Source organism: Aedes aegypti, chromosome 1 (assembly GCF_002204515.2).
Source record: "Aedes aegypti strain LVP_AGWG chromosome 1, AaegL5.0 Primary Assembly, whole genome shotgun sequence".
Classification (NCBI taxonomy): Eukaryota; Metazoa; Arthropoda; class Insecta; order Diptera; family Culicidae; genus Aedes; species Aedes aegypti.
In genome coordinates this window covers 243,082,388-243,101,068 of record NC_035107.1, presented here as the reverse complement: position 1 = coordinate 243,101,068, position 18,681 = coordinate 243,082,388, and the positions used below count along the sequence as shown (strand labels likewise).

The 18,681-nt window shown below is 42.5% G+C and overlaps 1 protein-coding gene across 1 annotated transcript in view; it reads right to left on the bottom strand.

Moving 5' to 3' along the window:
- The window catches only part of LOC5580078, a 70,496-nt gene extending 52,264 nt beyond the window's left edge, over positions 1-18,232 (bottom strand). The window contains exons 1-3 of the mRNA XM_021837375.1: positions 17,319-18,232; positions 6,336-6,649; positions 5,685-6,273 (exon numbers count right to left, since the gene is read on the bottom strand). Of these exons, the coding sequence (XP_021693067.1) occupies positions 5,685-6,273; positions 6,336-6,649; positions 17,319-17,917 (1,502 nt within the window). The 5' untranslated portion in view covers positions 17,918-18,232. The remainder of the gene's footprint in view (positions 1-5,684; positions 6,274-6,335; positions 6,650-17,318) is intronic.
- Positions 18,233-18,681: the final 449 nt, after the last annotated feature.

Genomic DNA, 18,681 nt, shown 5'->3' with positions numbered 1-18,681 from the left:
ACTGCGCACTATGGTCCTCCGAACATTTAGGGGGAATGGTCCTCCGGAAATCTAGGGGTTGGTGTCAGGCCCTGCAAGCCAGCCGTAAAAAAATGAAGCAACGAATAATCAACGAGAGAATACGAACCGGGACAATCGGCGAAGACCACAGCGACGTAAAGGGACTAGCGATTGGAAGCTCGGTACGTGGAACTGTAAATCTCTCAACTTCATCGGGAGCACACGCATACTCGCCGACGTGCTGAAGGACCGTGGATTCGGCATCGTAGCGTTGCAGGAAGTGTGTTGGAAGGGATCAATGGTGCGAACGTTTAGAGGTAACCATACCATCTACCAGAGCTGCAGCAATACACATGAGCTGGGAACAGCTTTTATAGTGATGGGTGATATGCAGAGGCGCGTGATCGGGTGGTGGCCGATCAATGAGAGAATGTGCAAGTTGAGGATCAAAGGCCGGTTCTTCAACTTCAGCATAATAAACGTGCACAGCCCTCACTCCGGAAGCACTGATGATGATAAAGACGCTTTTTACGCGCAGCTTGAACGCGAGTACGACAGTTGCCCAAGCCACGACGTCAAAATCATCATAGGAGATCTAAACGCTCAGGTTGGCCAGGAGGAGGAATTCAGACCGACGATTGGAAAGTTCAGCGCCCACCGGCTGACGAACGAAAACGGCCTACGACTGATTGATTTTGCCGCCTCCAAGAATATGGCCATTCGTAGCACCTACTTCCAGCACAGCCTTCCGTACCGATACACCTGGAGATCACCACAGCAGACAGAATCGCAAATCGACCACGTTCTGATTGATGGTCGGCACTTCTCCGACATTATCGACGTCAGGACCTATCGTGGCGCTAACATCGACTCTGACCACTATCTGGTGATGGTCAAACTGCGCCCAAAACTCTCCGTCGTTAACAACGTACGGTACCGACGGCCGCCCCGGTATGACCTAGAGCGGCTCAAGCAACCGAACGTCGCAGCGGCATACGCGCAGCAACTCGAGGCTGCATTACCGGAAGAGGGTGAGCTGGACGAAGCCCCTCTTGAGGACTGCTGGAGAACAGTAAAAGCAGCCATCAACGATGCAGCTGAGAGCAACGTCGGGTACGTGGGACGGAGTCGACGGAACGAATGGTTCGACGAGGAGTGCCAGGAGGTTTTGAAGGAGAAGAATGCAGCGCGGGCGGTCATGCTGCAGCAAGGGACCCGGCAGAACGTGGAACGCTATAAACGGAAACGGCAACAGCAGACCCGCCTCTTTCGGGAGAAAAAACGCCGCCTGGAGGAGACGGAGTGCGAGGAGATGGAACAGCTGTGCCGGTCTCAGGAAACGCGTAGGTTCTATCAGAAGCTCAACGCATCCCGCAACGGCTTCGTGCCGCGAGCCGAGATGTGCAGGGATAAGGATGGGAGCATTCTGACGGACGAGCGTGAGGTGATCGAAAGGTGGAAGCAGCACTTCGACGAGCACCTGAATGGTGCTGAGAGCACAGGCAATGAAGGACGGGACAACGGAGGAAATGCCTTCGTCAGTACTGCGGAAGATGGAAACCAACCAGCCCCCACTTTGAGGGAGGTTAAGGATGCCATTCACCAGCTCAAGAACAATAAAGCTGCTGGTAAGGATGGTATCGGAGCTGAACTCATAAAGATGGGTCCGGAAAGGCTGGCCATTTGTCTGCACCGGCTGATAGGCACAATCTGGGAAACAGAACAGCTACCGGAGGAGTGGAAGGAAGGGGTAATCTGCCCCATCTACAAGAAAGGCGACAAGTTAGACTGTGAGAACTTTCGAGCGATCACCATTCTAAATGCGGCCTACAAAGTATTATCCCAGATCATCTTCCGTCGTTTGTCACCCGTAGTAAACGAGTTCGTGGGAAGTTATCAAGCCGGCTTCGTTGACGGCCGATCGACAACGGACCAGATCTTTACTGTACGGCAAATCCTCCAAAAATGTCGTGAATACCAGGTCCCAACGCATCACCTTTTCATCGATTTCAAGGCGGCATACGACAGTATCGACCGCGTAGAGCTATGGAAAATCATGGACGAGAACAGCTTTCCCGGGAAGCTCACGAGACTGATAAGAGCGACGATGGAAGGTGTGCAAAATTGTGTGAAGGTTTCAGGCGAACACTCCAGTTCGTTTGGATCCCACCGGGGACTACGACAAGGTGATGGACTTTCGTGCCTGTTGTTCAATATTGCGCTAGAAGGTGTTATGCGGAGAGCCGGGCTTAACAACCGGGGTACGATTTTTACGAGATCCAGTCAATTTGTTTGCTTCGCGGATGATATGGACATCGTCGGCCGAACATTTGAAAAGGTGGCAGACCTGTACACCCGCCTGAAACGCGAGGCAGCAAAAGTTGGACTGGTGGTGAATGCGGCCAAGACAAAGTACATGCTAGCTGGTGGGGCCGAGCGCGACAGGGCTCGCCTAGGTAGCAGTGTTACGATAGACGGGGATACGTTCGAGGTGGTCGACGAGTTCGTCTACCTTGGATCCTTGCTGACGGCTGACAATAACGTTAGCCGTGAAATACGGAGGCGCATCATCAGTGGAAGTCGGGCCTACTATGGCCTCCAGAAGAAGCTGCGGTCAAAAAAGATTCACGCCCGCACCAAATGTACCATGTACAAAATGCTCATAAGGCCGGTAGTCCTCTACGGGCATGAAACGTGGACGATGCTCGAGGAGGACCTGCAAGCACTTGGAGTCTTCGAACGTCGGGTGCTTAGGACGATCTTCGGCGGTGTGCAGGAGAACGGTGTGTGGCGGCGAAGGATGAACCACGAGCTCGCCCAACTCTACGGCGAACCCATTATCCAGAAGGTGGCCAAAGCTGGAAGGATACGATGGGCAGGGCATGTTGCAAGAATGCCGGACAGCAACCCTGCAAAGATGGTGTTCGCTTCGGATCCGGTTGGTACAAGAAGGCGTGGAGCGCAGCGAGCTAGGTGGGCGGATCAAGTGCGTATCGATTTGGCGAGCGTGGGGCAGAACCGAGGATGGAGAGATGCGGCCACGAACCGAGTATTGTGGCGTGAAATTGTTGATTCAGTGTTATCTGTGTAGATGTTAACTAAATAAATAATAATTTCTTTGCTGAAGTTGTAATTTCCTCATTCGTATATTGTGTGGCAGGTACGATGCTACTCTATGCTCAGAGAAGTCAAGAAAATTTCCATTACGAAAAGATCCAAGAACTACAGGGAATCAAATCCAGACACCTTCAGCATGGTTTTGCTTTGTAGCCGCGGACTCTAAACACTTGGCTATGGAAGGTCACATTGATGTTGAATAATTTGAATACAAATAATTTTCTTTTGCTTTCTCCTCCAACTGACTCTCCACGCGGCACTTCCATTCGTCCGTCCAGAAGCTTCCCCTTGACGTACTCCAATATTAGGTCGTCTTCCGGTCGGCTCTCCAAAGCGGCAATCAAACTGTTGTACACGCAGCGAACTGGACTATCGAATTTCATACATTTTGCCTTATGAAAGGTGGAACGATTATTGCAATACGAACGCTTTATGTATCGTTTTAGCATCACTCCTCATCAAGGCGTCGATAGGCGTGTGGTGTACGCTCGGATCTATCGATCGCAAGGTTCTTGGTTCGATTCCAGGTTGCCGCGAAAACGTTTTTTGTTTTCAAACTCTGGTTTCATAAGGCAAATTTATGAATTTCAATCCGATTTCTTGTGGCGAATTTTCATAAGGGATTCCTATGTTTATCGATAGTCCATTTGCCTGAGTGACGACTCTGGAAGGCTTGAAAGTGGCATCGCAACCACCCAGTGTTCCTTTGATTCTTCACCCATCGCAGTAAGCCGATTTTTCACATCGTAGAGATGGTCGGACATACTACATCCTTCGTGCAGCCGTAGCAAACACAGTTTCCGTAAAGCGCGACCTTGCTCGCCAACGAAGATTTTTTGTAGTAAGCCTTGAGTCCATCCCATATGTCGTTGCTCGAATAGCCTCTCATGATGTGGCACAATTGACCGTCTTGCACCGACAGGCCAATCAACGACTGTGCCTTTGCGTCCTTTGCCTTCAAGCAGGGTTTGGATTTTCCGGTTTTTCTTCACTCGCCTAATTGCTGTTGCCAAGCTTCTTCAGTGAAGCCTTCAGGGCGTTCATCCTAAACCACCGGTCTAATAAGCGTTTTTTACATGGTACATTTGATGATGCGTCTCCGTATTTCACGACTAACGTTGTTATCAGCCGTTAACAAGGATATTCTTCACATTTCTTGTATCCCTTCGCTGGCAGCATGCTATGTCCTCAGCCAGAGTGATGCAGATGGGGATCGTTCCGGCGAATCGCACACTGCCTCTGACCTACATTACCTGCCAGCTTTTCTTTATTGCGTTTGGTTCTCAGCACTGCAGCCTAATGAATGTTAGGCATAATCCTAGCTACAGTGTTAGCTGCTTTCGCTGCCTTTGGCAGACATAATCTACATGGCTGCTGAAGTTGAACATGTTGACTAACATAATGCCGAGGTGTTTCGGAGAACGCTTCGATGAAATTGCATGTCCTCCGACGTTGACTTCGAAGTGCTGAACCACGCTGCAGTTACTGAAAAGCACCACCTCCGTTTTATGAAGAAGATATGGTTAAACCAGCTTCTCTAGACTCACTAGCATTCGGTCAAAGACATTCGAGTACAGCGAGATCATAATGGTTCTAATCTTTTGAATCTTGCAGGACTTCGCGCCAAGGGCTGCAATATTGGTTCCAAACCCGGGCCGGTATTTTACCTTGCAGTTTTGTTCCTAGCTGAACCGATGAAGAGTTTTTTTTGTTGAGGGGGTTGGGAATCAAACTCACGACCATCTGCTTATAAAGCACTCCTTCACCGCTGTTGTCTGCTGATTTTCCAATCCGTATTATATGTATATAGAGAGAGGACAATTCAATTCTACAAAGATGAGATACATTGAATAGTTAAGCATAGGGTTTCATTCAACATTGAGCTTCAACAAAGCGTAATTTCACACAAGATTCACTTTTCGGTGGCAATTGCAATGCTTCATAACGCCTACTCCCTATCTAATATGTAAATTTTGCGAAAATGAAGCTGGACTTAGATTGTTCTGAATACCATTGTTAAAAAATAGGTATTTATTATTATGCTTTCAACCTGGAATGTGAAGAACATAATTAAAATAACTTTGACGCCACATTCTTCTACTCAGTGAACTTGTTAGTAAATGACCATATATTTCCTTTCGTTGTACATGAGGTCTTTGTGCCTATCTAGCTAATAGTAAGAGTGGCTACGGATCATCCTGGTTAGCAAAACGAAAACTGTACGTCGCCAATCGTATTGACGCCCACTTCGAATGGAACTGATTATTCGAGGTGGGCACCAATTCAATCAGCGGCGCAGAATGTCCGTTGGATCACATCCGAGAGATTGGTGCGTCTATGCCAGATGAATTGTGACGCGGCTACAAGCAAAAGTGCCAAAATGTGATACCACCACTACAGGCTATGCCTTTGGTTTCCATCTTATGGGCTAATGGATTGGGCCCTCCCATCGCGGCCAGGTCGCATAACCAAGGGGAGGGGACAAGGAACCGGAGATTTTTCCCAAAGATCAACTTTTCCCATACAAACTTTGAGTCATTTGCCGTACGATACTTTGTAATACTCACACATAGTGCGTTGCCAGGGCAAAGTTACACTTCCGACACTGGATGTTCTCGATGGTGGCCGTCATCCGGGGATTGGTGCAGGTGATCCACTTCGTTTTTAGACAGTGCACCACGTACTGCCACACCAGATTGCGGTCCTCCAGGGCCAACCATTCGACGATGGGCCGTTCCTTCTGGCGCAGCACCTCCGGATCGAAGTTGAAGTCGGACTCCCGGACGGCCACCAGCAGCGAGTGGGCCGAACTGATGCGCTTCCTCCGGGCCGAATCCTCCTTCGCCTTGTGGTAGTCATGCAACAGGGACCACACGTCGCGCCATATCTGCGACGTCGAGTTCATCTCGTCGTCAAACTGGATAAACCGGTAGACCATCGTTTTGTATTCCTCGTCGAAGAGCAGCTCCTTGAGCTTCAGTATGCACTCCGGAATAATCCGTTGCACCTCGAGATACACAAACCGCTGGTACATGCGCTTGTTGATCAAACACCAGGTTAACGAGAATTGCTGCAGATGGCCACGCTGCAGCTCGAACAGCAGTGGAGACAATGCCTTGGCCGAGTGACACAGCTTGTCATAACCGTCGAGGATATCTGGAACAGATAAAACAGTGAAACACAGGATCACGAGAACCAGGCAAACAACTACCACTTACAATTGAGCAGCTCCGTCGGGTTGTACTGCAGTTCGCCGTCGCAGGTTTCCTGGATGAGATCCTGCAGTCCCTGGCTGTAGGCCTTCACGATCGATCGCAGCTGTAGGCAGAGTAGTTCGAACAGCTGGTGCGGATCGCGAGTGTAGAGCATGCTGAACACCAAGATGAACGTCATCTCGTTCGACAGCGGCAAGTTCGAACCGAGCGAGATTTGAATGTTCTTCTTGGTGTTGATCCGACCGTCCGTTAGCCACTTGAGGGACGATTTCTCCATCAGCTCCATGTAGCGGCTGTAGAGGAGCGAATCATTTTGCCTGTCGGAAGGAGAGGAAGCTTGATTAGAAGGGTTCTATTCACTGACACAGGAAGACCACGAATAAGTAAGTGAAAAAGCAGATTACTGTTGATAACTTCCTAGTACACCGGGTTGAAACCCCGAATGTATGGACCGATGCACGAGTTCACTATTTGACGTTTTAGCGGTGCCGTGCTATTAACGTAACCATGGCAACGAGTGAATTCGACACCGCTCAAACGTCAAATTAGTGAACTCGTGCATTTGTCCATGGACCTATGCACGAGTTCATTATTTGACGTTTTAGCGGTGCCGTGTTATTTATGTGGCCATGGAAACCAATGAATTCGGCACCGCTCAAACGTCAAATTAGTGAACTCGTGCATTGGTCCATTGAAGATATTGATATGCTATAATGGACCAATGCATGAGTTCACGAATTTGACGTTTGAGCGGTGCCGAATTCACTCGTTGCCATGGTCACATAAATAACACGGCACCGCTCAAACGTCAAAAAGTGAACTCGTGCACTAGTTCATAGCTTCAAGATGTCAAATCAGTCAATGGGCCAAAAATGGACTTATGCACGGGTTCACTATTTGACGTTTTAGCGGTACCGTGTTATTTATGTCACCATAGAAACCAGTGAATTCGGCACCGCTCAGACGTCAAATTAGTGAACCCGTGCATTGGTCCATTGAAGATATTGATATGCTATAATGGACCAATGCATGAGTTCACGAATTTGACGTTTGAGCGGTGCCGAATTCACTTGTTGCCATGGTCACGTAAATAACACGGCACCGCTAAAACGTCAGATACTGAACTCGTGCATCGGTCCATAGCATAGCATAGACTGACTACAGATGTCAATGCCTGCTACTCCGTGATTGATCTGAACTGATAAGAATTGCAGATCCAATTGAACACTTACTCTCAAGGTGCACATTTTAGCAGTTTTCCTATTATTGACCAATAACGGCGCCGGCCAAGACCTTACAGTTTGTTATGATGGGAAATGAATGTTAGTGTGTGATTGTTGCTTCTAGAGACCGAGAATACCTCTGCATATCCACAATCACAACGAGAAGAGTGTTTGTTAGTGAGGAAGGAAAAAGATCTGGGAGTCACCTTTGGTCGGTGATGCGATTCATGGATAAGGAGAAGTTTTGAATGGTTGTCGCAGTGAAAATATATTGGTAGAAGAAGGCCCGAGTGGGACGGACCTGGTCCCACTACAGATTTCCTCACCGAGTAACACAAAAATGAACCGTGCTTTGATCATCTTCATATTTTTCTCGAAAAGGTATCGTAGTGAAAAGCAAATTGTGAAGGTTTCATTAAGATTTGAACAAGTTCCAAAACACTGGAATTTTTTCAATATTTGGATGGAAAACGAGTTTGGAAACTTCACAGCCCATTTTCTCAATGCCTACTTTTTACAGACGGGACTGACTTGCGATTCACGGCAGTAGTACCGACAAAAAAGAACAGTATGTGTATATTGAAACTACATAAAACAGAAAAAAGGCTTCATGCCGACACTTGTAGTGACGCACCATCCATGGTTTGTTTGAAAATTACATAAACGCAATGTTGCCTGTGTTATCATAAGCATGAAACGAGCTCACCAGTTTGTAATTCATTCTAGAAGTAATGAAAAATTATTAAAGTATCTACATGATACAGGGTTGTACAGTAAGATGTGAAATGATATGTGAATGTTATATGTAAATTTGTAAATAAATAAATTAGATTTCTTCTTCCTTGACACGAATGCACCCTTCAGGTGTAAAGTGTCACTAATAAAAAAAAAATCTCGACTGAATAACACGAATATCTTTTCGCAATCGCGTACCGCAAACCGGACACGATTGATTTCGATTCCGTGGCATGCAACAGAATCAAAATACGCAGGAAGCAGTTTGGTGGCGTGGATTCCTCGGCGAGATGTTCTAAACAGATCTCATCTTCTGTAACAACCAAAGCGCGATTTGTTTGGCACAAAAGGAGGTATGATATTCGCCTCGAAGTAAGCATACCGACTTGAGGCATCACTTTATACGAGAGCAACTCGAGAAGAATGCGATTTCGTAACATCACATCAAATCAGAGATTCAGAAGGCAGACTTTCTCACCGAACCCGTTCCTGGTGGTCGTTTTGCGGAAGCTGTAAATAGTTTATGAGTTAATTATATTCGCGGTTTAGAAGTGGATTTTATCTTAGTAAGCCATGAATTGTAATTAAAAAAAAATCATTTTGTGTTTATCATTTATTAATTACAATAAAACGTGTTTCAATTATATCTAAGAAGCTTTATTAATCATCACTTAGATCCAATTGATGAAACTGATGCCAGTAACAAGCACTTCGTACCGCGAATCCTTGAATTACCAGAACATATTACCCTAGCCCGACAAACAAGATGAGACTAGTGAGATTGGTGATATTCGCCCGATAAAAATATAAAAAGTGGATACTACTAAAATGTTTGCATTCAATCAAAATCAAATGAAAGAGAAATCATAAATTTCATTATGTCAATATGTTAATTACCATATTGTTTAGCACATAAACCGTACTAACCAAATGAAACAGATCCGTTCTGAAATTATGTGTTTACCTTTTGTTGTTATGCACGGTAAACAAGCCCCGAACATCTGATTGCAATATTTTCCTTCGTGTTTGTAGCTCGCTCAGATGATGTGTGGCGGATCATGATTGTCACAGAGAGCGATAAGCGAGAGATACTCTCAATTTTCTCAAAATTTGATCACTGGTGCGTGAAAAAATTACCTCAATACTCTCTGCAAACAGCTCTAGAAAAATCTTTGGTAGAGTCCCAGCATAAAATTTATAAAATTTAAGGCAAACGCCTGGAGATATATTTTAAGCAAGTATTTTTGAAAAACATCTTGGGTTGGAAATCTCTGAAGTGATTCTTGATAACTTCGAATCTTTGGATAACTTCCAGACATAAATGCAGACCAGATTCCTTACAAAAACTTTAATTTGGATCATCAATTTGGGATAGATACTTGAAGAAATTAAAAAAAATAAATATAAAAGTTCTTTTGGGCAGTTTTGGAAGAACTGATCTGGAGGGATTCCTGCCCTACAGAGATTCAAAGTAAAATTATTGAGAAATTCCTGGTGAAATTTCCAGAAGAATCCACACAAGTATTCTTCAAGCAGTTCAAGGAGAATTCACTAAAGAAATCAAGGCACAATCCTTCAAGTTTCCTTCATAAAATGCTGGCCGAATACATGACGGAATTCCTGGAAAAATCTCTGGGTGAATTCTTGGACAATAATTCAAAGGAATCCCTACAGAACTTCTATTCAACATCTCTGGAAAATTCCTGCAAGAGTCTATTGAAAAAGTATCTGTAAAAATCCTAGAGAATATGGAGAACTGCCTTCCAGTAAAGCAAATTATAATAAAATCAGGAAAATGCTAGATTATGAACATACAGAGAAATCCCTGTAGAAGTTCAGGGCTGGTAGCGGCCAAGCAGCAAAATAATAGTGACTAAAATGATTAAAATAGTGACAAAATCTGGATTACTTTTTCAAATTGACGTAAGTAACTTTCACACGATTTGGGGAAAAAATCAGAAGAATTGAAACCCTATTCCTAGATTCATTTTAGAAATCCACATTTTAGCATTTTTTCTACACGTGTATCCTCAAAACTAACTAAAAGGCCTATTTCATCTTACAGACTGAAGAAGTCTTCTCACTGACTTGTATTTTCAGCTTTCATTGCAATTTGATTGAGCTTTAACATTAACATAAACATTAATATTAATCGATGTAGGAGCTTTGAAGGGCTTAAGATTTTTTTGGAGCAAATTGTGAAGAAATTTTTCCAAGTATCCCTTGAACCACCGCTGGAAGAATTGATGGAGGAATCACTAGAGTAAATTATACCAGAAGAAATCTCTAAAATAATCAAGGGCAAAAGTCTTGATGGTTTTCCTCCAGGAATCTGAAAAGAAATTCGTGGAGAATTGTGAAATATTCGCGTTTATTCGAGATTTGTTCCAATGTTTCAACATTGGATATTCTATGTAACCCATTAGTACTATACCAGGGAGGAAGCTTCAGAATCATTCTCAAAATTTTATTTTGAATCCTTTGCATAGGTTTCTTATTGGTATTACAACAGCTAGTCCATATTGGTGTAACGTACAAAATGGCTGGCCTAAAGATTTGTGTGAAGATTGAAAGCAGAGACAAAGTTTAGATAATTTGTTAAAAAGTTGGTACAGACGTTTTATATTTTTGTTACAAATACCCGCAATGTGATTTTTGAAATTAAAATGTTGTCTAGCATGAGCCCTAGATACTTAAATTCATCTGACCAATTTATTGGAAGGTTTCAAATAAAGTGCTTTTGGTTTATGTGGGAATATTATTAGTAGAGTAATGCTTCCATTAGGAGAAATCTTCCATTTTTGCAAGTATGAAGAAACAATATCCAGACTTTTTTGCAATCTACTAAAGATTACACGCAGACTTCGTCCTCTCGGACATTTTTTAATGTTGTTGTGAACTGGCGCTACTTCACCAAAAAGGTAAACGATGCAGTCCAGTGTTTTAGATGCCAACAATTTGGTCATGGAATGCATTACTGCAACATGAAGGCAACATGTGTGAAGTGCGGGGAGCTTCATCTCTCCAAGGTATGCACCCTGCCACCGCCGGGTAAAGGCAACATTCCACTCTCACACTCGAAAATGGCCCTGAACGCCCCTAGGAGAATGCGAAATTCTGAAGTCCACCGTCTGGCCGAGATACAAACTCTTGAAGATCGCTTTAGTGAGTCTATCGAAAGGTACAGGGCTCGTTGCCGCACGTCAGACCAGCAGGTTCGTCCGCGCTATAGTCGCACCCCTTGTCTTGTAAATAGTAGTCAGTAGTTAGGTTATCAAATTTTTAAAATTACCAGAGCTCTGAAGAGCCAAATTGTTATATTAGAAACCAAGATCAAACCAACAATCCAAAAATCAAAATACCAAGATTGAAAGGCCCTTGGCCGACCATATAACCTGTATAAACAATTGTACTCCCCAAATGAAATATTGAAATAAACAAGAGTTAAATCGAAATCGAGAATTTGTTGCGCCAATTGTAATTGTAATTGTAATTGCTCAATCCACACCCTGGCAGACAATTATCCGCCCATCTAGACACGGGCTGGGTGAGGACCTACCAAGCCTCCCCCGTTAACATGTCCTATACCGTTTAGCACACCGGGATCTTCCACAAGCAGGCGCCGGAATTAAAGCGGTCCCACAAGCTTCAGATACATTAAATAGATTTAGTCCCTCTGGCACTAAACCGAATGGCGCCCTCCGCTTCACCACTAGTACTGCTTCCCCACACGCCAAGCACAATATCGAAAGTAGTGCGTTGTATAGCAAATACAGTACACCACCTCCGACACTATGCCAAATGTACAGGAAAAACAGCACCAGTAAGAAAGCGGAAGGCGCACCACTCGGTTCAGTGCCAGAAGGACTATAAGTATAACGAAGAAGAAACGAAAAGATAGTAGAGTTGGTTCGGTTATTTGATTGCTGAAACGAAAAAAAAACAGAAAAAACAGAAACAAAGTGTTAACATTAAAACGGGGTTTTATAATTGATAAATGTATCGATAGTTTCTCATCTGTTACGTTTCCTTATCGTAGCGCTGTCGATTTTTCCATCTCCAGGGTGTTCGTCTCCGCTCGAGCAATGAGGACCATGATGAAATGAGAATATAAAAATGTGAGCATTAGTGTTGATCTAGTAATAGATTAATTTAAACTGCTTTTCATGTGCTAAGTAACTTGTAAACTCCTACTCAATTATGTTTTGTTGGCCTACACGTTTTATTTAGATACAATTTTTATTTAGAAAACTATTTGGATCCGAGATTTTAGGTGCAGATTGAGCATGTTTGATAAAACAAGCATCCTGTTTTCAGTTGAAGAATGTTCAAGAAGTTGATGATTCTGTTATTTATACTGGCTACATACAAGAATTCACTATTGATGTAATATATGGATATTGAAAGTTCCAACGCGCGATTATAATACTTCAGTTTTCGTGCTGTTGTATTGGTGTAAGTAGTGGGAAACCAATCAGTTTGGTGATTCTAACGGTAACAAATAGCAAGACGAAAGGAAAGTTGATAATCTATCATCATTATGATTTCAGTCCTAATTTCATGATCCGTTTAATAAATTCCGCGTATGATTCGGCAATTTTAACAATTTATACATGTGTATTCGAATAAAACAGACTACGGGCATTTATTACCTGTTGCAAGGTTCCTAAGTGATCAGATATTTATCATTTTCTACAGCCTAATTTAATAATACCTACATTGGGTTGTAACAAAAATTTGATCTTGGGATGTTGATTTGCCTCCTAATCATAGTTTCGACAATAGTCACATGCTTACTATCCCTTATGGCAGTGTTGTTGATTCTATTGTCTATCGCTCATCAGTTTCGCGCCACCCGGCAGGGACTTGGTCCTATGTACCCAATACTCTGCTGTGTCTTAACTTCACGCAATACATTCTGTAGATGTGTGATACAGTTTGCGGAATATTATGATTTATCACTTCGTTCAGATGGAAAATTCTGTTATGGTACCATATTCACATATCAGATAACTCCCACCTGGAACGATGTAATACATCGGAGACATGTAGATTCAGATGTATGTAGACGATCTATGCCTAGTTCGGCTCTGATCGACAGGCAATCAGTGTATTCAGTTTTTCAACTAGCTTGAAGCGATGAACGTATCAAGACAAGCTCTCCACTATATCTGCTAGCAATCACCGGTCGTCGATAGACATTTCGGTTCTTTTCTGCTAAAGAAAGACCCGATTGTATGCCAAAGACTATGGCTCATGCTTTTCAATACAGCTGGAAAAACAAGAACTACACCCAGCACCAAATAGTACGTAACTATGAGGCGGACCGGAAGGTTTGATAAGCAATCCCCACCAGAATTTGTTGCGCCAATTGCAGCAAAAATCATACAGCGAACATCAAGGGCTGGCCTACCAGGCAGAACTGAAGGTGAATTCTTCGAGTTCATTGAAAAACACGAAATCGATGTGCGGTAGTAATAGAAACATAGCTCCAACCGAATATATCAATCTACCATCTAAATTATTCATGTGTCCGTTTGGATCGTCCAAGTCATGTAGCAAACCGCTTCAATTGCTTTCAAGCAAGCTGATGGATTAAACACTTCTTCCATTGAGGCTGTTGAAATAATGCTAAACTGATGCTCAAACATTTACCTCGAAAAGGCCTGGTTTATTTGACCAAAATTTTCAACGGCTGTATAATACTGATGTATTTTCCCACCATGTGGAAGCATGCAACTGTAGTAGCTATCCCCAAGGCCAAAAAAGACGTAACGCTGCCTACAAACTACCGTCCCATCAGCCTGCTAAGTAGCCTGAGCAAAGTGTTTGAACGAATCATCTTAAATCTGTTTCAAAGCCGGTCACTCCACCAACCACCAGTTAGCACGGATAACCAAAATCGTAAAGGACGGTTTCTCTGCAAGAAAATCGACTGGTATGATTATGCTTGACGTCGAAAAGGCATATAATTCCGTCTGGCAGGACGCGATCATCTACAAACTACGTAAATGTAACTGTCCTTTCTACATTGTGAAGCTGGTGCAATCATTCCTAATCGAAAGATCATTCCAAGTATCTGTTAACGACTCTGTATCTGGGAAATTCGACATCCCTTGTGGCGTCCCACAGCGATCAGTGTTGAGCCCAACACTCTACAATGTTTTCACTAGCGATGTCCTCATGGTTGATGGAATCACCTACGCCTTCTTCGCCGATGATACAGCATTCCTCGTTTCGGATGAAGATCCAAAAATAATCAATCGCCTGCAAACTCCAGCAAGCGCAGAACAAGCTCGAAGAATACCAGCAGAAATGGCGGATCAAGACAAACCCTGCAAAAACTCAGGCCATTTTCTTTACACGAAGAAGAGCCCCAAGACACCTAGCATCTTCAAAAGCCAACGTCAATGGAGTTGACATTCCGTGGAAAAATGAAGCATGCTACTTAGGATTGACAATGGATGAAAACTGCTATTTGACAAACATATATAGTATCAACAAAGTTAAAGGTCTAACTCGTTCATTGTATTCAATGATTAACCGAAGATCTTCTCTACAATTGGCTAATAAATTGCTGCTCTACAAAAGTGTTTTCAGACCGGTCCTCACCTATGATTGTCCAATTTGGCAATGTTGTGCTATGTCTCATCTGAGACGTCTTCCGAACAGAACAAGCTTCCGAAGATGATTTTTAATTTGGATCCCTGGTTCCCAACAGATAAGCCTCATGATATCGCAAAAACGAAAACGTTACTCGAGTTTTTCAATAAACTAACGAACAAATTCAAATGATCGTTCGAAATCTCAACAAATCCACTCGTTGTGAGTCTTTTCCCTACCTCTGCATAAATGTACCACATAACTATTAGTTCTCCAAAGGAATTTTAATAATTTCGCAGCTGTAAGTAGTACAAATCTCTGCCTTAACAAATGTATTAAAACCAATGAGTTAAATAAAAATTTAAAAAAAAAGTTCTCTTGATTGAGAATGCTTTCGAAGTCCTGAGTAACATAATTTTCAATTGGATTAAAGAGTCCTAAATTAAAATTGTGCGCACTTTCAAACTGCATAGCAAGTTTTTGAGCTTTTTCGCAATTATTTAGTAATAATTTTTTGTCCTTTTTCAATGCCGGTATTGGCTATTGATTTTTTTTTTCAAAATTTTTGATAATTTCCAAAAGGGCTTAAAGCTGTTTCCAAATTGAGAAAATCGTTTTCAATTTCTTTTTGCAGATTCTGCCAAATCATTTTTATAGCAGGATCGCGAGTGCGTTGAAATTGTTTTCTCCTCAGGTTTTTAAGACGGGTCAAGAGTTTAAGGTCATCGTCTATAATCATGGATTCGAATTTTACGTCACATTTTGGTATTTCAGTCTCTTGCTTCAACAATGGAATTAGTTAAAGTTACCCTTCATCCTTGATTTCAGTTACTACTACCTGGTTTTGTTATGGAAACATGATCACCAGGTAGCCTTTAAAGACCACATGAAACAATTGGTGAGTGATTTGTTTTAAGTATTCCTGGAGGTATTGCAGTAAGAGATTATGGGGAAAACGTAGAGGAACTTTGTACATAACTCCAGATGACAATTTCCGCAGAATGTGAAGAACCGCTTTTGGCTTTGTAATGGAAAGATGTTTATAGAGGAATTCTAACGATTCATGGAATCGCCAATAACATATTACAGCCAGTGGATAAAATTTCCTCCGAAAAATCCATGCTCAAATTTCTATGGACATTGCAGTTTTTTTTTCCACTGATTCCGCAAAAACTCTGCTGAATTTTTCTCAGTAGTTCGCCTTCCTTCTTAAAGATTTTACGCAAAACCCCACAGAAATGCAGTCGGATATTTTACCCATACTAGTGGCCGCTGGTAACTTTGTCAAAGGCAACAAATGGTGGAATGATTGAGAAACATCATCAAAAATTCAATTACGAATTCGATAAGCACTCAAAATTCATAGTAAAATCTTTCAGACATGTAAGTCTTATCTATTTTGCATACTTATTATTCAAGAATTTGTAAAAAAAATCTAATGGTATTGTTGTAAAAAGAGGATCTTAATGAATAACTTTAAAATTTCAACAGCAACTCTTGCCATTAATATTTCATTCGATATGCCATTACTACTTTTGATGCTTAAACAATTTCACTGGAAAATTCTTTAAAATATCTCAAATAAGTTGTACACAATCTCCTACATAAACTGCATAAAGCATTTCACAAGGCAATAGGACAAATATTTAACACACATTTTTAAAAAGAAAAAAATTACAAACCTTCAACGAAAATGTGTTAAAGTTGATTAGAAAAATAGTCATGTCGCTAAAAATTAATTCTATCTTCTACTTTTTATTTATAGACTTATAAATCATACAGTAATTTATCTACTTGTTTGTAAGGAAGCATTGATTGCTATTCCATTAGTAAATTTGCAAATGCAAATATACGCATGAAATCTGTTGGGTAATCATTCTTGAATTTCCATTAACTTTTCTAAAAAATCTTTCAGGGAATACATCTAGAGACCTCCCATTAAAAATAGAAACTTGCATTGAAATGAAGACCAAGTCTCTGAAAAGAGAATCCTTAATGCATTTACCTATTTTGTGGCTACCTAACTTTGTTTGGAAGCAACATTATTATTGATTGGATCCATCATATATTTTGCAATTAATTATGCTGTAAATTCCTATAAGATTTATTCATATAAATCCTTATTGTGCAAACGAGCGGGAAAAACATAATAAACAACGAACTGTCAATCTCAAGTAACTTTTACTTCCGCATTCCATACATAAATATGAATGATATTCATAAACAATCATTTAGATATGCATTTCTGTAAGTTCTACAAACTTTGAAGCAAGTCCTGTGGGTCGGTTTGAGACCCAATGTAAACAAAACCACCAGCCCAATAAAACCCAATAGGAAAGTGCCTATAACCCCTTTTCAATAGGAACGCGCATAAAATGCTGAACGCAAAGCAGTGTTGTACAATTTCCTCCCATTAGACACTTACTCCGGAATAAAGTCGTAGAACTTTTTGATCAGCAGCTGCAGTCGCTCCCACAGGGTATTATACTCAAAATCCTCCACGAACAGCTGGATGATGGTTTCCCGGTAGTTGAAGCAGGCCCCACAGCAGCAACTCAGCCGGAAGAGATTGCTGTCGTGATTCTGAATCTGCTGCTGCTGCTGTTGTTGTTGTTCTTCCGAAGTGTCATTTGCATCGCCATCTTCCTCGTCGCAGCAGTGGGCATTGCCATCGCAGTAGGCATCGACGATACAGCAAGCTTCGGCAATGGCCTCAACCGGAATGGAAGCCTGCTGCGACTCGTCCCCGGCCGAGATTTCCTGCTGCTTCTGACTGTCGCCACCGAGAATTACCTGATCCACCTGCAGCACTTCTGCTTCCTGGTTCTTCTTTTCCCTCTTCACAACACAAACCGTATCGCCAACAATCACTTTCTGGGAGAGCACTTCCAGGGAGCGCTGCCAGTACGAAATGTCCTTCTCATGGCAACCCTGATGGGGACTTCCTGATGCCGGGAAATCCAACACGGTCGCTGCGATTGGGGCTGCTGCTGAGGAGGCATCATGTATCAGGACAGAAGACATCTTTTTTAACCGCGCCGTCGCACCTTCCCCCTTTCCAACACCTTTTTGTCGTCGTCGTCGCGAGTCGCGAATTTTTCCGCCGCCGCCGATTTTCTTTTCTGTTTGTCGTATTACACAATTCAATAATGTAACCGGAATTCAACCAACGGACCGGCGGGAATCCCGTTCCGAATGCACACACATTAAACTTCCGAGGCGTAACAATAGCGAGAAAAGTTTTCTTTACTGTTCGTCGTCGACCTCTTGGCTGGCACACATAAAAAAAAACTCGACTTCGCCGTCTCTCGAATCTTTTTTTTTTATTTTTCGTCCCCGTGTGCGCAACGGTTGGCTGCGCTGGCTGTCAAACACGGAGGGGGAACTGTCAAAATTGAGCAACTGCTGAGCGCAATTTGTTTTTCCGTGCGGCGAGGGGTCCATTTGAATATGAGCACTGACACTAAAGCTACACTGAAATGAATTTTATTGTAGAAACAACTGAATCCATGGTAAAATTAAGAACTGCACCAACGATTTTCAACCGACTACATTAATCTGTTAACTCTACCATAACATAGTCAACAAGAAAATATATTCTGTTTATTTAACCAGAGTTGTAGTATTTATGGCTAGAAACATTCTAGATTTGACAAGTTTGGCATTGTACTTTTCACCATACTGTGTTGTACGGTGGGTGTCACGGATTGAAATACAATGCTTTGTAGTCGCGGCTACTATGGACATAGTCACATTTACTACACGGCTCAGTGATTTTTACCAGATTA